A 23298-nucleotide genomic window follows, 5' to 3' on the forward strand; every position below is an offset into this window, starting at 1 on the left:
CTCCTAGGCACCTTCCTAGAGGGAAGTTACAGCCCCTCCCGGTTCCACAACGGCCATGGTCCCATCTCTCGGTAGATTTCCTTACTGATCTTCCCCCATCTCAGGGGAACACTACCGTTCTGGTCGTTGTGGATCGGTTCTCTAAGTCCTGCCGTCTCCTCCCATTGCCTGGTCTCCGTACGGCCCTACAGACTGCAGAGGCTCTATTTACCCACGTCTTCTGGCACTATGGGGTTCCAGAGGATATCGTCTCCGATCGGGGTCCCCAGTTCACGTCCTGGGTTTGGAAGGCGTTTATGGAGCGTCTGGGGATCTCGGTCAGCCTTACCTCTGGTTATCACCCCGAAAGTAATGGGCAGGTGGAGAGAGTAAACCAGGAAGTGGGTAGGTTTCTGAGGTCGTATTGCCAGGACCGGCCAGGAGAATGGGCGAGGTACGTCCCGTGGGCGGAGTTGGCCCAGAACTCTCTTCGGCATTCGTCCACGAATATGTCGCCATTCGAATGCGTACTGGGCTACCAGCTGGTCCTGACTCCGTGGCATCAGAGTCAGACCGAGGCTCCTGCGGTGGAGGAGTGGGTACAGCGCTCTAGAGAGACCTGGCGGGCAGTCCAGGATTCTCTCAGGCAGGCCAGTGAACGGCAGAAGAGAGACGCTGACCGCCACCGCAGTGAGGCCCCGTTGTTCGCACCAGGGGACAGGGTCTGGCCCTCGACCCGAAACCTGCCCCTCCGCCTGCCCTGCCGGAAGCTGGGGCTGCAGTGTGTGGGGCCATTTAAAGTCCTGAGGAGGATAAACGAGGTGTGTTATAGATTGCAACTTCCCTCTTATTATCGCATTAATCCCTCGTTTCATGTGTCTCTCCTCAGGCCGGTGGTAGCTGGTCCCCTACAAGACAGTGAGGTACCGGAGGTCCCTCCACCCCCTCTGGACATCGAGGGGTCCCCGGCGTACACAGTACGAGCTATTCTGGACTCGAGACGCCGGGTGAGGGGCCTGCAGTACCTCGTGGACTGGGAGGGGTACGGTCCGGAGGAGAGGTGCTGGGTACCGGGGAGGTACATTTTAGATCCTTCCCTCTTGAGGGATTTCCACCGCCTCCACCCGGATCACCCCGCGCCTCGTCCTCCGGGTCGTCCTCGAGGCCGGGGTCGGCGCGCTGCGGGGGGGGGGGGGGGGGTACTGTCATGAACCTCGCCGAAGATGGTGCCTCTTCCTGTTCGGGCGGTGCTCGGCGGTCATCGTCGCCGGCCTATTAGCTGCCATCGATTCCCTTTCCGTTTGTTTTTGGTTATTGGGTAATTGGGTACACCTGTTTTGTATTAGGGTTTGTTTGTAGGTTATTTAAGGGCACTAGGCCCGCTGGGTATTTGTGCGGGCTTGTTTCTTGTTACTCTGTGTTGGATGGTGTTATTTGTTCGTGTCTTTATTCTCCGGACTATTTTTGTCCTGTTGTTTGGACTGGCAACTTGTACACGCCCTGTGTATTGGCGTGACCGTTTTTGTTGCGCTGGTGAATACATTTGACAAATGACTGAACCCTGCTCTCTGCGCCTGATTCCACCCACCACTCCTAGTTTATCGTAACATCTCTCTACTACTATTCTGACACATCACATTCTTAAAATAAAGTGGTGATCCTAACTGACCTAAGACAGGGGATTTTTACGAGGATTAAATGTCAGGAATTGTGAAAAACTGAGTTTAAATGTATTTGGCTAAGGTGTATTTAAACTTCCAACTTCAACTGTATATATATAATTTTGGGGGAGGCTTGCCAGTTTTGCTTGTTATGTTTTGCATTAATACGTGTCACATATCAGTTTGCAAACAATGTAAAAAATGTAATTGATTTAATGAATCCACATACAAACATGGTCTCTTTTTGGTTTTCTTCAGTAAGGCAGCTCCAAAATGCAGGTGTTTCAGCTGAGCTCAGTGGTTTCTGTGGTGGTGGGGCAGGCCAGCAGAAAATACAGAGCGTCGGGCCTGATTTGCTCAGTTTTCTGCACTCATGGGACAGTACGTCACACCATTGTCTAAGGTTAGAGCTCGAAGAATGTTGCCCCTTGGGTGCTGCCATAGAGTTATATTTGAAGTGCCCATCCAAGAAGCCTCAAAGTCATTGGCCTCAGATAGAATGACATCAAATCATGTTAAGTCTACAGTAGCTTTGATTGGATTGATCATGTCAACATCATACTTTCAAAATCATAGCTAGCAAGCTTGCAGTCGTCATCGTGAATCAAGTCGACAATCTACTGGCAAAACATTTTCAATCTTTGTCATATGAAGAGAAATTAGAGATTAAACATCTCAGTGCTCATCGGCCGTTGGACATAAACATTACACAACAAGTTTGAAATCGAGATATGTTACTGTAGCTAAGAAAGTAATACTAAGTGTATGTTGTGTAGTAAGCTGTTAGTAGCCCATGTGCCTCACCCTAATAATTTGGTCTATTTTCAACAACACGGTACTGTAAATAAATCATTTGTGGCAGGTGTGTGCTTGTTTGCAAACTTTTTTTGTACAGCTTTGAATGTGCTACTGATAGTAGCACACTGTAAGAACGGCCCATGTTCTGAATTCTGTCGCTGTATATTTCAAAGTGCTGAACAAATAGTTACACTGACTACGTCCGTCGTCGCTCGCTCATTAATGTCTTAATCGAAATTACGGATGGCCTCTTATCCGCTGGGCGTCTCCTTATGTCATAGTTTGTACATCTCAATTGTCAGTAGAAACCACATTTGTTTAAGCAAGTCAGCCATATTAGCTATGTTTTTTTTAAAGGAAGCAAATGAGGCTGAATGAACTTTTCTGCTGCCAGACAAGGCTCCGCTGAAAGCCAGTTGTAGCAGTGGTAAGGTGTTGGGACTGCTGTTGGGACTCTGCTGTTGGGACAGCTTTATGTAGGCCCAGTTTGTCACCGTTATAGTGTAATTAATGTATTGCTTAGTGTTGTGATGTGTAGTGGTTTTCCTGGAATTTAACCCACTTTTTTATAGACTATGATTTACATGCTAAAATCGCCACTGATAAGACTAAGCATAGGTGATTTGATGATGTTGAAATGTTGAAGTTGAAATGGTGCTGGAATAGTGGAGGCAGCTCCTGTTTTCTTTGTGACTTGCGGTAACTGTCCATGGTTCTAAATCAATAGTTGTTTAGTATTCTGAAAATGTCAGAAACATTAACTTACTTGACCATGCTGCAGGTCATGTAACTGTTTGTTACATGCCATATGCTTTGTGGGCTACAGCGGGAAGAGGTTGTTCTCCGGTTTTGTGATGAAACAAAGGTGTAGTTGAATTTATTGTCTGAGCCTTTAGGCCTAGAATCTCGATTGCAAGGCATATGAACTGGCAGCTTATAGAGCAAACCACTCCTTTATCACAACACATCGGTTGTAATATGGCTTTTTGGGGGGGGGATTGGCTTCCTCAATGATTTTACCCACGCAACTCTATTGGTGAGCATAGGCAGACGTTGCAATTGGAGAATGCATTTTATGCGTATTCTTTAACAGGGCTCTACAACCTTGTTCATGGAGAGCTATCATCCTGTAAGTTTTCATTCCAGCTCACCTGATTCTAATAATTAGCTGGTTTATAAGATTAATCAGGTTAGTTACAACTGGGGTTTGAGTGAAACCTGACAGGATGGTAGTGCTCCAGGAATAGGGTTGGAGAGCCCTGTAATGATAGGCTATTCAATAGGCTACATCTGTCGGTACAAACTTTGATTGAGGAAATGATAAAGTCATTTAAAAGACATTTATGCTCCCTCACCTGAAAAGTGTAGCACTACAACACTGCTTATTTTCAACATATCAAAAAACATGTCAAGATCAGGATATGGAAGAGAAGCTTCATATCTTGAATTTGACGGGAAAACACAGATATCCGATGTATACAGTCAGTATTTGTCAACATGAAGAGAGAAAATAGGATGACACATGCGTCCACAGGAAATGTCCATGTGTGATATTAGGAGTAATCCCAATATCATACACAGTATGTTAAAAAGACACATCGGGATTCAGAATTCATCAGGATATGGTTAACATCAATGAAACTCAAAACATGTATTGGAAATGGTCTGTATACACCGGAATATAAAAAATGTATATCCCCTGATATGGACCCTTTTTTACCCAGTTTAGTCTCAAAATATATGTAAACAGACCATAAATGTCTCAGATTTTTCTTTCCTTGGTAAACTGTGAGAGCTACTATAAGATAGTTGTTGAATTTACAACTTGTGTAAGTCCTATCATATACTGGTTTGAGTCAGTGTATGGCTGTGGATTGAGTACATTGTTTGAATGAAATGTTGGTATATTGGTAGTTAACTTGAACAAGGTATGGAATCATTCCTCTAAAACTGTCGGGCTAGCTAAGACACAGCACAGATATATTGTTTGCATGTTTGTTTTCAGGTCTGGGGCAAGGGGGTTGGGGATTGTTTTCATGTCTTTTTAAAAACATAATTTTTTACCTTTATTTAACTAGGCAAGTCAGTTAAGAACAAATTCTTATTTTCAATGACAGCCTAGGAACAATGGGTTAACTGTCGGTTTCAGAACGACAGATTTGTACCATGTCAGCTCAGGGATTCGATTTTGCCTTTTGGTTATTAGTCCAATGCTCTAACTACTAGGCTACTCTGCCTCCCCTATGGGAAGGGTTGTTGTCAGGTCTAGGGGAAGGGGGTAGGAGTAGAGGGCTGGGTTTAGAGGTATAGAGGTTGTTTTGGGGTCTAGGGGAAGGAGGTTAGGGGTTGTTTTGGGGTCTAGGGGAAGGAGTGAGGACTGGTTGGAGAGGTAGAAGGCTGGTTGGAGAGGTAGAGGGCTAGGTGGTGAGGTAGAGGCCTAGGTGGAGTGGTATCAAGGTTGTTTTGGGGTCTAGGGGAAGGAGTAGAGGGCTAGTCGGAGAGGTAGAGGGCTGGGTGGAGGGGCAGAAGGCTCGGTGGAGAGCTGGGTGAATGGGTAGAGGGCTGGGTGGAGGGGTAAAGGGCTGGGTGTAGAGAGTAAGGGTTGTTTTGGGGTCCAACCTCCCAGTTGTAGGGGTAGAGGGCTTCAAGGATCCGGTAACCGTTGGCCACACTGCAGTTGAGGGGCATGCCGCTCATGACGATGACGTACATGGAGCCAGGGTCTGGTGGACAGATGTCCGCCTCTCCAGCGAATGGCGACACAGTGAGGGTGTGTGCATAGGGAGAGGAGTGGGTTGGCTGGATACTGGACATACCACCGTCCACATAATACTGTGAGACAACACACACAGCTTTTATAGCATTCTTTTTCTATTCCAGAGATAGCATACCTGATTCAACTTCTCAACCAATCATCAAGCCCTTGACTACTTGAATCAGGTGTGCTAGTTCAGGGCTACAACAAAATTGTAAAGTGTTTGCTGATAGCCTGACTGGAGTGTGTATGTCTTGCATGCAGGTGTAAAAGTGTTTGAGGGTGTGCATTAAGTGAAAGTATGTTAGGATTATTATTAGCCTACAGACAGTGAGCAGTGTGAGCACTCACCACTCCTTTGTAAGACGGTGGCTGTATACCATGGTACCCAGGGATAAAGCAGCTGCACAACAGCGCCTCCATGTAGGGAAAAGAGGAATGCAGTTAAACATCACTGCCTAATATATAGACAGTATGACCAAGTTCTTCACATGTTGATTCTTCTATCTAATGCTTTAGGGTGAACAAGGGTCAACTGAGATTTACACAAAATATTAGCTTTCTTAATGTCATAGTCTATAGCAAAGCACATGCACTCAACCCCCACCCAAACACCTGCACAACGTCCTCTCGGGATGTGAACTCTGACACCACAGTATTCTGTCCATCTGGGATGCGTGTCATGGCGACGGCGAGGCGTCCACTGGCCCGGATGTGGGCGTCGTCTGGTAGTGAGCGGCGCAACAGACCTTCTATCCACACAAACACGTTCCTCGCCAGGTGCAGTGGCCCCCTACTCTGCAGCGCAAACCTCAGCATCTCATCACGCACCATGTCTGCATGTCACACAGTCAACATGGCACACACACAGACAGAGGCACAGAGAGACAGGCATAGACAGTCAGCATGACATACAGTCTGCATGGCACAGATGTAAGCTACACTTACAGTGTGATAAAACCATGAATCAATGCATCTCACATTACATGAGGGTCTGGGTGTTGAGGGCACTGCACTCCCCTGGCTACCCACTACATCTCCCTCAATGGCCACACCTCAGACTCAGCTACACTTTTACAGGGTGTCTGACCCCAAGTAGTTGTGCACGGCTCAGCTGTTTGTTCACCTTGCTAATAACCCATACACAACGCCGGATTATATGTGAAAAAGTGAAAATCTGAGGCCAGCCCCCAACCTTAACCCGCAAATATAGAACATGTGCTATAGGCCACAGTCAAAGATGGCAGAAAAATGTATTGATAGGTGGTGCAGGATTTCTTATGCTTGATTAAGATATGTTTCTTATTATAATTTCTGACATTTTGGTAGGCTATTTGTTAGTCATCTTGTCTATGATTAGATCAGCGGGGACCCGTCATTCAGGGCAGGTGGGACCGACCTGTTTTGCGCCCCGCATTTTATTAAAAATATTAAAATATTAATAAATCATTGAGTTAATAAAGCTGCATGCAAACATGGTCTCTTTTTTGCTTTCTTGAGTAAAGCAGCTCCAAAATTCAGGTGTTTCAGCTTAGCTCAGTGCTTTCTGTGGTGGTGGGTCAGCCAGGAGTTGGTAATGTTCTCTAGTTGCGCCGTGATTGGCTCAGTGTTCTTTCACCCATGGGGACACCACGTTACCGCCAAGTCTAAGGGTAGAACTTGAAAATTCAAGCCCCTTGGGTGCTGCAATAGCGTTACATTAGAAGTGCTCATTAAGGAAGGCTCAAGGTCATTGGCCATAGCTAAAATGACATCAAATCACGTTATATCTACAGTAGGTTTGATTGGAGTGATCAGGTCAACATCATGCTTTCAAAATTTTATTTTGAATTTTTTCATCATGAATCAAGTCGACAATCTTCTGACAAATCCTTTTTAATCATTGTCATAGAAAGATAAATAATGAAGGGAAATTATAGATAGAACGTATTGAACTGCTATTGAACATAAACATTACACAAGAAGTTGGGAATTCCTAATTCAACAATTAGTGGTTTGGAAGGAATCAGTGGCTAACTGCAAGCATTGCAAAGCAATCACTAGCCTGCTATTCAGTGGAGTGGCTGTGTGGTCCCAAGTCTGGGTTTAAGGGTCTCTTTTCCAAGCTTAAAATGATAAAAATTGACATTTGACCATGCTGTCAATGAAGCATGATTTTTTCCGCTCTCAAAACAACTGTTAACTCGGAACTGGGAAATCTGACTTCAGTGAGTTCAAGACAACTGGGAACTCTGGAAAAATACTTTTTGAACGGTCATCCAACTTGGAATTGTAAGTCAGGAACTCGGGCCTCTTTCTAGAGCAACGACCTGAAGATCACTGACGTCATCATGATTTGACCTCTCAGTTGTCTTGAAAGCACCAGAAATCCAGAGAATGCCAGACTTCGATGACAAAGTTTGATGACAAAATTCGCTCACGGAGGACTGCCACTCAACTTTCCTGTTCAAGTGAGTACAGCACAACAAAGTGAGTCCAAAAATGTCTTATATGCTGCTGCATAAAGGATGTAATATGACAGGGAGATATGTATACTGTAGCTAAGAAAGTAATACTAAGTATATGTTGTGTTGTAAGCTGTTAGTAGCACATGTGCCTCACCCTAATGATTTGGTCTATTTTCCCCTCTTAATTTCAACTACTGTTCTGAATTGGTGGTGCACATGTAGCCTATAAGCTGTTTTAGAGAAATATAATCATTGAATATTGTAAGAGCTTTCATTGTCTGCTTATATGCCCTCTTTATTTATCCTACGGTTCTGACCTGGTGTACAGGGAGAACGCTGTAAGAACGGCCCATATTCTGAATTCTGTCGCTTTACTTTTCAAAAGTGCTGAACAAATAGTTATACTGACTACGTCCATCCTAGCTTGCTCATTAATGTCTTAATCGAAATGACAGATTCCCTCTTATCCGCTTATTGTCCCCTTATGCCATAGTTTGTACATCTCAATGGTCTATAGAAATCACATTTGTTTAAGCAAGTCAGCCATATCAGCTATGTTTTTTTTAAATGCAGTAAATGAGGCTGAATGAACTGTTTCGCTGCCAGACAGGGATGCACTGATAGCCAGGTGTAGCAGTGGTACGATGTTGGGACAGCTTTATGTAGGCCCTAACAGTTTGTGGGTGTCACGACTCCTACCGAAGGTGGCTCCCCTTCCTGTTCGGGTGCTGCTCGGTGGTCGTCGTCACCAGCCTACTAGCTGCCACCGATCCCTTTTTCCCTTTTCTGTTGGTTTTGTCTGATTTGTTTCACCGGTTTCCTGTTTAGACTTTTAGTTTGGCTATTTAAGCTCTGGTGCACCACTCCCCCAGGTTGGATAACTACTCTAGCCCTAACCCTCCAGAGTGCAGGCACAGGTTGAACTGGGCTGTGGGTAAGCATCTCAGATCTAGTGCCTACTACCCGCACCTCTCCCTTAGGCTCCACTCCCACATTTGCCCGGCACGAGCGGAGCGCAGGCATAGGATGCACTGCACCCTCCCAGCACACCGGAGACACAGCGAGCAGAGCCGGCGCAGGATACCCTGGACCGAAACGGCGTACCGGCGACCAGACACGCTGAGCAGGCACCATACGCCCTGGCTGGATGCATACACTCGCATGACACTTTCGGGGGGCTGCCCTATAGCGCACCGGGCTATGGGCACGTACTGGCGACACCGTGCGCTTAACCGCATAACACAGTGCCTGACCAGTAACGCGCTGCTTATAATAAGCACGAGGAGTGAGCTCAGGTCTGCTACCTGGCTTTGCCCCACTCCTCGTGTGCCCGCCCCAAAAAATGTTTTGGGGCTGCCTCTCGTACCTGTCGCGCTGCCGTGCTGCCTCTGTCTGTTACCACGCCGCTTGGTCTTTGGTTGGTGGGTGTTTCTGTAAGGGTTTTCCTCCTCTTCGTCTGAAGAGGAGAGGCGAGAAGGATCGAAGGACCAATATGCGGCGTGGTAAGTGTCCATGGTTCTTTTAAGAAGAAATACTCAACATGAACACAACTGATACAAAAACAATAAACGTGAAACGAACGAAAACCGAAACAGTACCGTGTGGTGAAAAAACACAGACACGGAAACAAACACCCACAATCAAACAGTGAAACCCAGGCTACCTAAGTATGATTCTCAATCAGAGACAACTAACGACACCTGCCTCTGATTGAGAAGCATACTAGGCCGAAACATAGAAATCCCAAAATTATAGAAAAACAAACAGACTGCCCACCCCAACTCACGCCCTGACCACACTAAATAATGACAAAACATAGGAAATAAAGGTCAGAACGTGATACTATGCATATATTAGCAACTGAGACTGAGGAGCATGCCGTTTACTTTGGGCAACTTATTCATCCATGCTACTCAATACTGACCCCCAGCCATAAGAAGTTAACATAGCTAACATTTGCCACCTAGCTACAATTTGGATATATCATACATTTAGCAAATTTGTAAACATATTGTACATTTTTGCTAATTCATACCTTAATGCATATTGCTACTTTTAACATAAAATACAAATTGAAAGTAAAGAACTTGCAAAATGGGTGATGGCCATCAACAAATGTATACACACCATACGAAACATACTAAATGGAGTGTTGCGATTTACGTACAGAATAGTACGAAATGTTCTGAGAACAGGTGATCACACATACTGTAATTTAGCCAGCACTGCTATCATCCTCTTTCACCACCTCACCAAATCTTTCCCAAACACAACTTTTCTGGCCCTTCTCCTTATTTTCAACTCTCCTTTCACAGATTATGTCTCATTGAATTAATCTCTGACAATGTCCTTTTTGTCTCAATGGATTGACTAACTTTTTCTGCCTTTTAATTATAATAAAATAATTTGGCAATTGGCGTGTAGGCTATTTGGCGCAAGTACAGTTAGCCTAAAATAATGAAAGAAAAAAAATCGATGTAACCAATCAATATGAATTGTACAATAATTATAAATGTATGGATTTTTTAAAAGTATTTTATTTTGATTCAACCGCCCACAATATTTAACGATCCTAAACCCATCCACCCTGCAAATATAACCAGGGAGACTGCGGGTTATGAGTCAACCCATGCATTACTATACTCTAGAGCTCTGTGCTGGGTCCCTTACTCTTCATCATCTACATCCTCTATCTTGGTCAGATCCTACGTCACTTCAACCACTACTATAGCGATGACACCCAGATGTTCCTCAGCACCAAATATCTCCTCAACCCACCTCTGACCCACATTGAATCCTACCTCTCTGCAATAAAAACATGTATGCAACAAAACTTCCTTAATCCCTACAGTGATAAAACAGAACTTCTCCTCAGAGGGACCAAATCCACCCTCACCAAAGCTGGCTACCTCACCCTCGACATTGTTGGCACCACTGTCTCTCCCTCCCTCCATGCACTCAAGCCAAAATTCCAAAAGCTGGGCCTAAAATTGTGTATAAGAGATCATACAAAATATTTTGCTGTGACTCTTATGTGGATGATGTTCAAAATATTTGTTGATCTAATGTGATTAATAAGGAGCATCCAGATGCTGCACTTTTTGAAATTGCTTCTTCCAATTATTGATAAAGTAACTGACTGTTGGGTTGATGTTGGTTGATGAAGAAGTGAAAAACTGTATGGTTAAAATAGATGGGGCAAAGGAGTGGCTAATATTTATGGCTACATTATTGAAAATTACTGCAAATATGTGACTAAACTCAAAAAAAGATGAAGAAACTGTATTATGAAGCCAACATCAAGGATATAAAGAATGATGGAAAAAACGTTTGAGGGCAGAAAGACAAATTCAGCTCCATCTTTCATCGAATCAGATGGCTTATTCATCACAAAACCATTTGATGTAGCCAAATATTTTTGATTGATTACTTCATTGGCAAAGTGAGCAAACTTCTGCAGGAAATGCCAACAACGAACAGTGAGTCATTGTATTCATGCATAAACAAATCAATATTGAAAGAAAAACAATGGAAGTTGAATCTTGAAAAGTTGTGTAGGAGTGGCATTGACTAGAATACAGTAGAATACAATATATACATATGAAATGAGTAAAACAGTATGTAAACTATTATTATTAAAGTGATGTAATGTAAATTGTTGAGTCTTTTGTTTGTAATGTATTCTTTGTTATGTGTCGGACCCCGGTAAGACCAGCTGTTGCCATTGGCGTTGGCTAATGGGGATCCTAATAAATCAAATCAAATCCTGGACTCCACCCTCATTCTTCGACCTCCGCAACAATGCCAAAGTCAGGTCCTCCCTCTCCCATCCTGCCAATGAAACCCTCATACATGCATTCATCTCCTCCATCTTGACTACTGTAACTCACTACTCTCCGGCAAACTAAATCTCTCTCTATAAGCTCCTTGCTGTCCTCAGTCCACCTGGTCATGCTGCTGCTCCAGTTTCAACTGTTCTTCGTGCGGCTATGGTACCCTGACCTGGTCTCTAGATGTGCTACCTTGTCCCGGACCTGCTGTATTTGATTCTCTCTCTACCGTACCTGCTGTCTCTAACTCTGAATGATCGGCTATGAAAAGCCACATTTACTTCTGAGGTGCTAACCTGTTGCACCATCTAAAACCACTGTGATTATTATTATTTGACCCTGCTGTGTCAATGAAAATAAAACCTAATATAACTCAAACTGAAAGCATTTGCATTTTTGCGCAGTCCAGGCAGTGCTGAGAGGGATAGTTTGAATGTTTGAACATCTTGGCAATGTACTGCCTTGGTTCCTCTCTAGGGTTCTTCCTAGGTTCCTGGCTTTCTAGCGAGTTTTTCCTAGCCAGTGTGCTTCTACATCTGCATTGCTTGCTGTTTGGTGTTTTAGGCCGGGTATCTGTATAGCACTTTGTGGCATTGGGGGATGTAAAAGGGCTTTATTGATACATTTCATTTAATTTGAAACAGCCCGACACCTCACCCGCACGAAATCCTGGTAGCACATCACCACTTTCCTTCGTGAACTCTGCTGGCTCCCTGAAACTCCCTCCCTTCAGCCATCACTATCTTTCAGTCCATCCTAAAGCCCCACCTAAGCCCCCCCCCCCCCACACACACACAAATAAATACACTACAAAGACACTCCTCTTTTCACCATACTGAGCATAAACCTAACCCTTACCATACCCCTCACCCTAAACCAGATTCGTATCCTAACCCCAATCCCGTGCCTTACCCTAAACCGTGTTTGTATCCAAATCCCAACACTACCCTCCCCATACATCACAATCTTTCCCTTCTTGGAGCTCACCTCTCTCTTAAATTATGTTTTGTTTTGACTCCTGTTGTTTTTGTATACTTTAAAAAATATATATTTTTTATTGTAAAGCGACTTTGGGTCCTTGAAAATCACTCTATTGGTCCAATGTTATTACATGTACATTCAGCCAACAATAAAACATTAACAATGTAATGTACCGAATAAACCTTCTCACCTAGGCTGGATCCACAGACCAAAGCAGCAGCTACCAGGGACCCGGCCGAGGCCCCCATTACCTTAGGGGCTGCTTGTAGCACCAACGGGGCCAGGTCCAACATGCTCTGGGCCACACCCAACTGGTAAGTGGCTTGGAACCCTGATGCAGAGAAGGAGATGGACAGAGGAGCAGGCTCAGATTGACCAGCCATAAGCGGACTGGACAGAGAAGGAACAGACGTATACTGTTGACCAGTAGAGAGAGATTCCATCGACTGCCCAGTGGAGAGAGACTGACCATGCACAGACTGAACATCCACAGAATGACCAGACACAGACTGCCCCCTGGGAAGCGGTTCCATAGACTGACTAGCAATGAACTGACTAGCAACAGACTTCCCACTGGATATAGACTGAACAGCATCAGATAGACCACTGGACTTTGCTGGAGACATGTTTAGGCTGCAGGAATAACAACCGGACTGTCTTTGGTGTCCAAGGAGAGGAGAGGAGAGAAGAGGAGAGGATGTCTGACTAGTCTTCTTCTCAACCTCTATGGGGTATCAGTCTTCTTCTCACCAGGAGAATATCTGAGCTTTTAGCAAGCAGAGCAGTAGCGTGGTTCTTTTCCAAACTTCACATCAATGTCTATCTAGACTTGTTTGAGGTTCTTGTTTGAGGAGGTGAAACAGAGTGAATAGAACCGAAATACTTCACTTGAGTTGCTCTTTAAGTAGTCCAGTAGAGAGTAAGTGTATCAGTCCACACTAGTTCAGTCTGATGACAGTGATTAGCAGCCCCTGGCTCTCTAGGTGAAAGGTGTGCCGTCCTCAATTTTACACATCATAGACTATCAATCAAATTAGATTAAACACAATCAGTTGGAGGTCTCTTCTCTCCCAGACCTCTTCTATCCCAGTGTGTGCATGTGTCTCTCTGCTGTGTTGTGAATGAATAGTCTGCTCTGATGTCTCTCTGTACTGTAAAAACAGGAAGCTGATCTACATAGCCATGGTAATCAGAGCCCAGGGCCCTATTCACAAAGCGTCTCTGATAGTTACTGCTGATCTAGGATCAGTTCCCATCTTTTACTCATTATAATCTAAAAGGCATAAGTGATCCTATATCAGCACCCCTACTCTGAGGTGCTTTGTGAATACGGCTCCATGTGATGTTCTAAAGCATCAATCTGATTTTGTTTCAGCTCCCCACTGAGACTGATCTGATTTCCTCACTGCCTCACAACTTCAACCAGGGTGCCTTGCTGCCTACACATACATAAGAAGGGTGTATTCACTAGAAACCAAACAGAAGCAAACAGAACAAAACTGGGCAGGATCCACCTTCATTCATCCAATAGAAACATTTCATTGCAATTTTTATTTCGTTAGGAGTAAACAAACCGTATCCATTTAAAACAGTTTTGCTACGGTGTCTGACTAATACATACACCACTGATAAGGGTGCCCACCCCCATAGGGTCTCAAAGACTGGAGTCTGTGTATTGTGTGGTTTAAGGATCAACTCTGCATGTGTTGCTTGTTCAGTTCAGTGATATAACAGTGTCATGAACTACAGTCATACACACACTACAGTCATTCACAACCACCGGTTCAGGAACATCACAGATTAAATCATTTTTACAAAACATTTGAATTGAAGCATTAAAGGATAATCTGGGATTCAAAAACATCAAACTGGACACCCTGACACTTTTTTTGGTAAACAGCTGAGGGACTGGGCTGGAGAAATGTGGATGTACCAATAATCAATTACCCCTTTAATACACTTTCTGAAATTGGCCAGCAGACAGGGCACAGGAGCTGGTAAGAATTTGTTCTTAACTGGCTTGTTTAGTTTTAAAAAACAAAGTAGAAAAGCTATATAGGTAGATTATTTTCAATTTTTTTTAACAAAGATCAGAAAGAAAACTTATCAAAGATACCAAAACCTTTGTCTTCATCAGACTCCTCCTTCTTATTCGTCTCCTTTTTCTCTTCATCTGAAAGAAGAGATGAACAGATTAACATTTAGGAAAAAGTCTAGTCCACATAATGACCGTTCATTTCACAATTGGTCATTTCATTTATTTCCACTAGATGGAAGCAGTGTATAATGTAGCTGGGACAGGCTGGTATTTACCCCACACAGTGAAAAACATGGAGTCTATTTCACTGACATTCATAATCAAATAACTATTAAAAAAACACAAAACGTTATCAAATTAAGAAATGATGATGCAAATTTTTATGTTATATGCAATTTTAGTAAATCAATAAGAAATAAGATGGTGCGATACTGTATAAAGTGTGATATATACTGTACAGATCAAACATACTGTATAAGGTGTTATTACTGTATAGGCCAAACATACTGTATACAGTGTTATTACTGTATATGCCAAACATACTGTATACAGTGTTATTACTGTACGGGCCAAGAATACTGTATAAGGTGTTATTACTGTATAGGCCAAACATACTGTATACAGTGTTATTACTGTACGGGCCAAACATACAATATACAGTGTTATTACTGTACGGGCCAAACATACAATATACGGTGTTATTACTGTATGGGCCAAACATACAATATACGGTGTTATTACTGTACGGGCCAAACATACAATATACAGTGTTATTACTGTGTAGGCCAAACATACTGTATACAGTGTTATTACTGTATAGGCCAAACATACTGTATACAGTGGTATTACTGTACGGGCCAAACATACTGTATACAGTGTTATGACTGTACTGGCCAAACATATTGTATAAGGTGTTATTACTGTATGGGCCAAACATACAATATACAGTGTTATTACTGTACGGGCCAAACATACTGTATACAGTGTTATTACTGTATAGGACAAACATACTGTAAGGTGTTATTACTGTACAGGCCAAATATACTGTATACAGTGTTATTACTGTATAGGCCAAACATACTGTATACAGTGTTATTACTGTACGAGCTAAACATACTGTATAAGGTGTTATTACTGTATAGGCCAAACATACTGTATACAGTGTTATTACTGTATAGGCCAAACATACTGTATACAGTGTTATTACTGTATAGGCCAAACATACTGTATAAGGTGTTTTTACTGTATAGGCCAAACATACTGTATACAGTGTTATTACTGTATAGGCCAAACATACTGTATACAGTGTTATTACTGTATAGGCCAAACATACTGTATAAGGTGTTATTACTGTATAGGCCAAACATACTGTATAAGGTGTTATTACTGTATAGGCCAAACATACTGTATACAGTGTTATTACTGTATAGGCCAAACATACTGTATACAGTGTTATTACTGTATAGGCCAAACATACTGTATAAGGTGTTATTACTGTATAGGCCAAACATACTGTATAAGGTGTTATTACTGTATAGGCCAAACATACTGTATAAGGTGTTATTACTGTATAGGCCAAACATACTGTATACAGTGTTATTACTGTATAGGCCAAACATACTGTATACAGTGTTATTACTGTATAGGCCAAACATACTGTATAAGGTGTTATTACTGTATAGGCCAAACATACTGTATAAGGTGTTATTACTGTATAGGCCAAACATACTGTATACAGTGTTATTACTGTATAGGCCAAACATACTGTATACAGTGTTATTACTGTATAGGCCAAACATACTGTATAAGGTGTTATTACTGTATAGGCCAAACATACTGTATACAGTGTTATTACTGTATAGGCCAAACATACTGTATACAGTGTTATTACTGTATAGGCCAAACATACTGTATACAGTGTTATTACTGTATAGGCCAAACATACTGTATACAGTGTTATTACTGTATAGGCCAAACATACTGTATACAGTGTTATTACTGTATAGGCCAAACATACTGTATAAGGTGTTATTACTGTATAGGCCAAACATACTGTATAAGGTGTTATTACTGTATAGGCCAAACATACTGTATAAGGTGTTATTACTGTATAGGCCAAACATACTGTATACAGTGTTATTACTGTATAGGCCAAACATACTGTATACAGTGTTATTACTGTATAGGCCAAACATACTGTATAAGGTGTTATTACTGTATAGGCCAAACATACTGTATAAGGTGTTATTACTGTATAGGCCAAACATACTGTATAAGGTGTTATTACTGTATAGGCCAAACATACTGTATACAGTGTTATTACTGTATAGGCCAAACATACTGTATACAGTGTTATTACTGTATAGGCCAAACATACTGTATACAGTGTTATTACTGTATAGGCCAAACATACTGTATACAGTGTTATTACTGTATAGGCCAAACATACTGTATACAGTGTTATTACTGTATAGGCCAAACATACTGTATACAGTGTTTTTACTGTATAGGCCAAACATACTGTATAAGGTGTTATTACTGTATAGGCCAAACATACTGTATACAGTGTTTTTACTGTATAGGCCAAACATACTGTATAAGGTGTTATTACTGTATAGGCCAAACATACTGTATACAGTGTTTTTACTGTATAGGCCAAACATACTGTATAAGGTGTTATTACTGTATAGGCCAAACATACTGTATACAGTGTTATTACTGTATAGGCCAAACATACTGTATACAGTGTTATTACTGTATAGGCCAAACATACTGTATACAGTGTTATTACTGTATAGGCCAAACATACTGTATAAGGTGTTTTTACTGTATAGGCTTACAGTGGCTTACACAACATGCCAAGTGGCTGTTTGGCCCTGTCCGTGGGTATCATCGGATGGGGCCACAGTGTCTTCTGACCCCTCCTGTCTCAGCCTCCAGTATTTATGCTGCAGTAGTTTATGTGTCGGGGGACTAGGGTCAGTTTGTTATATCTGGAGAACTTCTCCTGTCTTATCCGGTGTCCTGTGTGAATTTAAGTATGCTCTCTCTAATTCTCTCTTTTCTCTTTCTTTCTCTCTCTCGGAGGACCTGAGCCCTAGGACCATGCCTCAGGACTACCTGGCATGATGACTCCTTGCTGTCTCCAGTCCACCTGGCCGTGCTGCTGCTCCAGTTTCAACTGTTCTGCCTGCGGCTATGGAATCCTGAGCTGTTCACCGGACGTGCTACCTGTCCCAAACCTATTATTTGACCATGCTGGTCATTTATGAACATTTGAACATCTTGGCCATGTTCTGTTATAATCTCCACCCGGCACAGCCAGAAGAGGACTGGCCACACCTCATTGCCTGGTTCATCTCTCGGTTTCTTCCTAGGTTTTGGCCTTTCTATGGAGTTTTTCCTAGACAACGTGCTTCAACACCTGCATTGCTTGCTGTTTGGGGTTTTAGACTGAGTTGCTGTACAGCACTTTGAGATATCAGCTGATGTACGACGGGCTATATAAATACATTTGATTTGATTTTGATTTATGTTGCCTCTCTGATTAATGCCCTCCTTGCCTGGTCCGTGAGTTTTGGTGGGCGGCCCTCTCTTGGCAGGTTTGTTGTGGTGCCATATTCTTTCCATTTTTTAATAATGGATTTAATGGTGCATCGTGGGATGTTCAAAGTTTCGTATATTTTTTTTATAACCCAACCCTGAACTTCTCCACAATATTGTCCCTGACCTGTTTGGAGAGCTCCTCAGGCAACACTGCCTGAGCCATGTTCCTGTTTTAGGGTGGCCTAAACAGAATGTGTGAGGTGACAGGTGAGTCAAATTGTTTTGTGTCACATAACATCATATGAAATATCATTCATGATCAGGTTTTATTTGGATTAGACATGGAACATGGTGGACCAAGACCAGGTTGCACAAGATATGTATCATGTGGTTTTAAGATGTCAGATTAAAATCTCCAACAGTAAACATTGTATATCTGCTATGGATGTGGTTATGAAGCTACTGAGAATAGTTTGTTAGTTAATAGTATTTTGATAAAGTGGTGACATTTTGTTCCAGTGGTGCAGTTTAGTGTGTTGACATTTTTAAGTGGTTAAAAGCAAGCTCCTGTGAGTCTGGTTTGTGCAATGTAAGCTGTGTGCTTAGGGTGTTTGCGTACACACTCTGGCTCATATGCTTTAGGCCCTGGATTGTGAAAGCCCTTAGTGGCAGAAAACATTCTGATTGTGAAGACATCAGTGGCACGACTGTGGGCTTTGTTCTTAGTTCTTACACATTAGCACTACACGTGCACTACAGTTTAAGGTCAATGAAATGCCTATGAAACTGAATGTAGAAACACAGTCATTTTATAACCGCCACCTCTGACAGACCATGAGAGAACTTTTACCCCTAGGGATAGATTTCCTACCTAAGAGGACTCAACCTCGCTAAGAACTGTCACACCCTGACCATAGTAAGCTGTTTATTCTCTGTGTTGGTTGGGGCGTGATAGTGACTTGGGTGGGTCATCTAGGTGTTTTTGTAGTTCTATGGTGGCCTGATATGGTTCCCAATCAGAGGCAGTTGTTTTTCGTTGTCTCTGATTGAGGATCATATTTAGGTAGCCATTCCCTCATTTGTGTTTGTGGGATCTTGTCTATGTTTAGTTGCCTGTCAGCACTATTTGTATAGCTTCACATTTCTTTTGTTGATTTTGTTGTTTTTGTTCGGTGTTCATTTAAAAGGAAAATGTAAGCCTACCACCACGCTGCACCTTGGTCTAATCATTAGGATGAGTGTGACAAAGAACCAGGATTCAATACAGGCACCGGAGGGGATGGCTGCCTTTTTGCGGGCTCCCAACTACCTGTGCTATTTTGCTTGATTTTTCACATTGTTTATAACTAATTTTGCACATAATGTTGCTGCTAACGTCTCTTATGACTGAAAAGAGCTTCTGGACATCAGAACATCGATTAATCACCTCAAACTGGACAACAATTTCAACAAGAGTCCGACGCAAAGTCAATACAAGTGTCACAATGTTAGAGAGGAGTAGGCAGGAGGCAGTCACAGGATTAGAACTACTGAGTTTATTAAAGCAATATATATATATTTATATATAAAAGCGTGACGATACCCAAAGTGCAAAATATTAAAGTACTTAGGAAAATAGTAGGAGAGATTCCTCTCAGGAAAACAAGCAACATTTACAATGACCGACAAAGACAAATGACAGAGGGAGTATATATATACAGTGATAGAGTCGGGATTGGAACCAGGTGTGTGTAATGATGACGAGACAAGTCCGGGGTTGATGATTGAAGGGTGTTTGCCAGCAGCAGGTTCAGCAGCAGCTAGAAGGCCAGCGACGCTGAACGCCTGAGATGGACACGAGGGGGATTCAAAGCAAAGGCTGGTGTGACTACAAGGCCCAAATCGTAGTCCACAGCGTGAAGAAAACATGGAGGAAAAGTGGGAGGAGTGCGGGTTGCCTTGTAAGAATTTGCAGACAAGTAGATAAACCACCACTACCCTCCGTATTATTGGCCAACATGCAATCATTGGAAAACAAACTGGACAATCTACGATTGAGACTATCCCACCAATGGGGCATTAAAAACTGTAATATCTTACAAATCTCTGAGACGTGGTTGAACGACGACACAGATAATGAAGAGCTGGCTGGCTTCTCTGTGCATCTGCAGGACAGAGCAGCTACGTTTGCTAAGAAAAGGGGTGGGGGTGTGTCTATTTGTCAATAACTGCTGGTGCGCAATGTCTAATATTAAAGAAGTCTCAAAGTATTACTCGACTGAGGTAGAATACCTCATGATAAACTGTAGACTACACTATCTACAAAGAGAGTTCTCATCCATATTATTCGTAGCCGTCTATTTACTACTACAAACCGATGCTGGCACTAAGAAGGCACTTAATGAGCTGTATAAGGCCATAGGCAAACAAGAAAATGCTCATCCAGAAGCGGGGCTCCTAGTGGCCGTGTATTTTAATAATGCAGGTTGTCACATGTGCAACCAGAGGATATAAAACTCCAGACCACCTTTACACCACACACAGAGACTCATACAAAGTTCTCCATCGCACTCCACTTGGCAAATCTGACCATAATTCTATCCTCCTGATACCTGCTTACAAGCAAAAACAGGAAAGTACCAGTGACTCAATCACTCAATAAAGCAGGAAGTGCCAGTGACTCAATCAATATGGAAGTGGTCAGATGACATGAATGCAGGACAGTTTTGCAATGATACAGACTGGAAAATGTTCCGGATTTCATCCAATGGTATTGAGGAGTATACCACCTCAGTCACCGGCTGTACAGTGACCGTACATACATTTCCCAAATAAAATCCATGGGTTACAGGCAATATCCGCACAGAGCTAAAGGCTAGAGCTGTCGCTTTCAAGGAGCCGGAAACCTATCCGGACACTTATAAGAAGCCCTGTTATGCCCTCAGACGAAATATCAAACAGACAAACCGTCAATACAGGACTAAGATTGAATCCTACTAAACCGCTCGTCAGATGTAGCAGGGCTCGAAAAATATTACTACAAAGGGAAACCCAACTTCGAGCTGCCCAGTGACGTGAGCCTACCAAACGAGCTAAATACCTTTTATACTCGCTTTGAGGCAAGCAACACTGAAGCATGCATGAGAGCACCAGTTGTTCCGGACGACTGTGAGATCACGCTCTCCGTAGCCGACGTCGGTAGCCATGAAGTGCTTTGAAAAGTTGGTCATGGCTCACATCAACACCATCATGCCGTAAATGCTAGACCCACTCCAATTCACATACCCCCCAACAGATCCACAGATGACGCAAGCTCAATTGCACTCCACACTGCCCTTTCCCACCTGGACAAAAGGAACACCTATGTGAGAATGTTGTTCATTGATTATAGCTTAGGAATGAGGCAGTTTCAAAAAATGCGGCACTTCCTGATTGGATTTTTAACTGGGTTTCGCCTGTAACATCAGTTCTGTGGCACTCACAGACAATAACTTTGCAGTTTTGGAAACGTCAGAGTGTTTTCTTTCCAAAGCTGTCAATTATATGCATAGTCGAGCATCTTTTCGTGACAAAATATCTTGTTTAAAACGGGAACGTTTTTCATCCAAAAATTAAAAGAGCGCCCCCTATATCGAAGAAGTTAAAGTAATGATGGACTGCCATTTCTCTTTGTTTATTTGAGTTGTTCTTGCCATAATATGGACTTGGTCTTTTACCAAATAGGGCTATCTTCTGTATACCACACCTACCTTGTCACAACACAACTGATTGTCTCAAACGCGTTAAGAATGATATGAATTCCACAAGGCACACCTGTTAATTGAAAGGCATTCCAGGTGACTACCTCATGAAGCTGGTTGAGAGAATGCCAAGAGCCAAGGCAAAGGGTGGCTACTTTCAAGAATCTCAAATATAAAATACATTTTGATTTGTTTAACACTTTTTTGTTGACTAAATTATTCCATATATGTTATTTCATAGTTTTGATGTCTTCACTATTATTCTACAATATAGGAAATTGTCAAAATAAAGAAAAACCCTTGAATGAGAAGGTGTATTCAAACTTTTGACTGATATTGTATTTATATATATTTATTTTCAGTTATAATGAAAAACGAAGAGTTATGGATGCTGGATACCCACGGTACATCACTGACTTCCCATGGCTCAATAATACTATCGATGCAGCTGTCTACAAAGATGGTAAGTTACTATTATATCACAACAACAAAGGCCATGCCAGCTCAATTTGAACATGTTATTTTGTAAAACTCCTTTTAATTGTTACATTTTTGTTTATCCAAGACTTCATCTACTTCTTCGTTGGACAACAAGTTTCTAAGTACGATTATACCCAGAAACAAGTTGTTGGAACTGAGAAAGCAAATACCTAGCCCGGATGCTGAAGGATTTTGATATGAAGTGACCAAAACATTTAATGGGAAATTAAATGTTTGTGCCCAAAATGCAATAAAGGCTATGCAAAGCTGTATAAAATTGTTGGCATACTTCTAACATGTTGAGTTCAGTCCAATGTATTGGGTTGTCTGTAAGAAAAAAAATTTGGAAAAATTTGCAGGTTCACGAATCAATACCGTGAGAAAGGAATGTGTTACATAATACCAACATGCTCCCAGCACATCAGGCAGAAATTAGTGGGTGAGTTTCTATGGCTAATTTCATAAACATTTCCTAAATCACATATTTCAATACAGACATCTACAAGTACGGTTGAGATTGTAATGAAGATGTCAAACCAAACCGAGAGTATCTATGTTATTGGAGCTGTGTGCCAATGTCACGAATATTACCGAAGGTGACTCCCCTTCTTGTTCGGGTGGCCCTCGGCGGTCATCGTCGCCGGTCTACTAGCTATCACCGATCCTTTGTTCTGTGTTCGTTTGGTTTTGTCTAATTGGTATCACCTGTTTCTTGTTTGGTTGTTAGGGTGGGGTTATTTAAGTTTGTTCAGCCCGCTTCTGTTTCGTGCGGGCTTGTTCGTCTGTTTTATGTTAGAGTGTATTTTGTTGGCATTTTGGGTTTCGCGCTGTCCGTTTATATTTCTGTTCATTTGTTTTCCTACTTTTGTTCATGTTATTTTTCCTGGACATCAAAGCGTGTTTTTCCCCACATCCTTTTGCTCTCTGCGCCTGACTCCACACCTCTTCACTCATTGCATGCTACAGAAGCCCGCACCTTAATATGGAGTCAGCAGGAGCAGCGACCACTCCTCTTCCCACGATGGAGGAGAGAGTCCTTCATCACACGTCCATCCTCCATCGCC

General features: G+C 42.4%; 1 protein-coding gene across 1 annotated transcript; it reads right to left on the reverse strand.

Moving 5' to 3' along the window:
• Nucleotides 1-4928: 4928 nt before the first annotated feature.
• LOC109909462 (patatin-like phospholipase domain-containing protein 2) lies at nucleotides 4929-23294 on the reverse strand. The gene is made up of 6 exons (XM_031795272.1): nucleotides 23255-23294; nucleotides 14568-14624; nucleotides 12642-12782; nucleotides 5809-6029; nucleotides 5545-5610; nucleotides 4929-5270 (listed from the first exon to the last, which is right to left on the reverse strand). The coding sequence occupies exons 1-6, from the start codon at nucleotides 23292-23294 to the stop codon at nucleotides 4929-4931; spliced, it is 867 nt and encodes a 288-aa protein (XP_031651132.1).
• Between the last annotated feature and the right edge of the window lie 4 nt (nucleotides 23295-23298).

The sequence above is a fragment of the Oncorhynchus kisutch genome, linkage group LG18 (assembly GCF_002021735.2).
Source record: "Oncorhynchus kisutch isolate 150728-3 linkage group LG18, Okis_V2, whole genome shotgun sequence".
Classification (NCBI taxonomy): domain Eukaryota; kingdom Metazoa; phylum Chordata; class Actinopteri; order Salmoniformes; family Salmonidae; genus Oncorhynchus; species Oncorhynchus kisutch.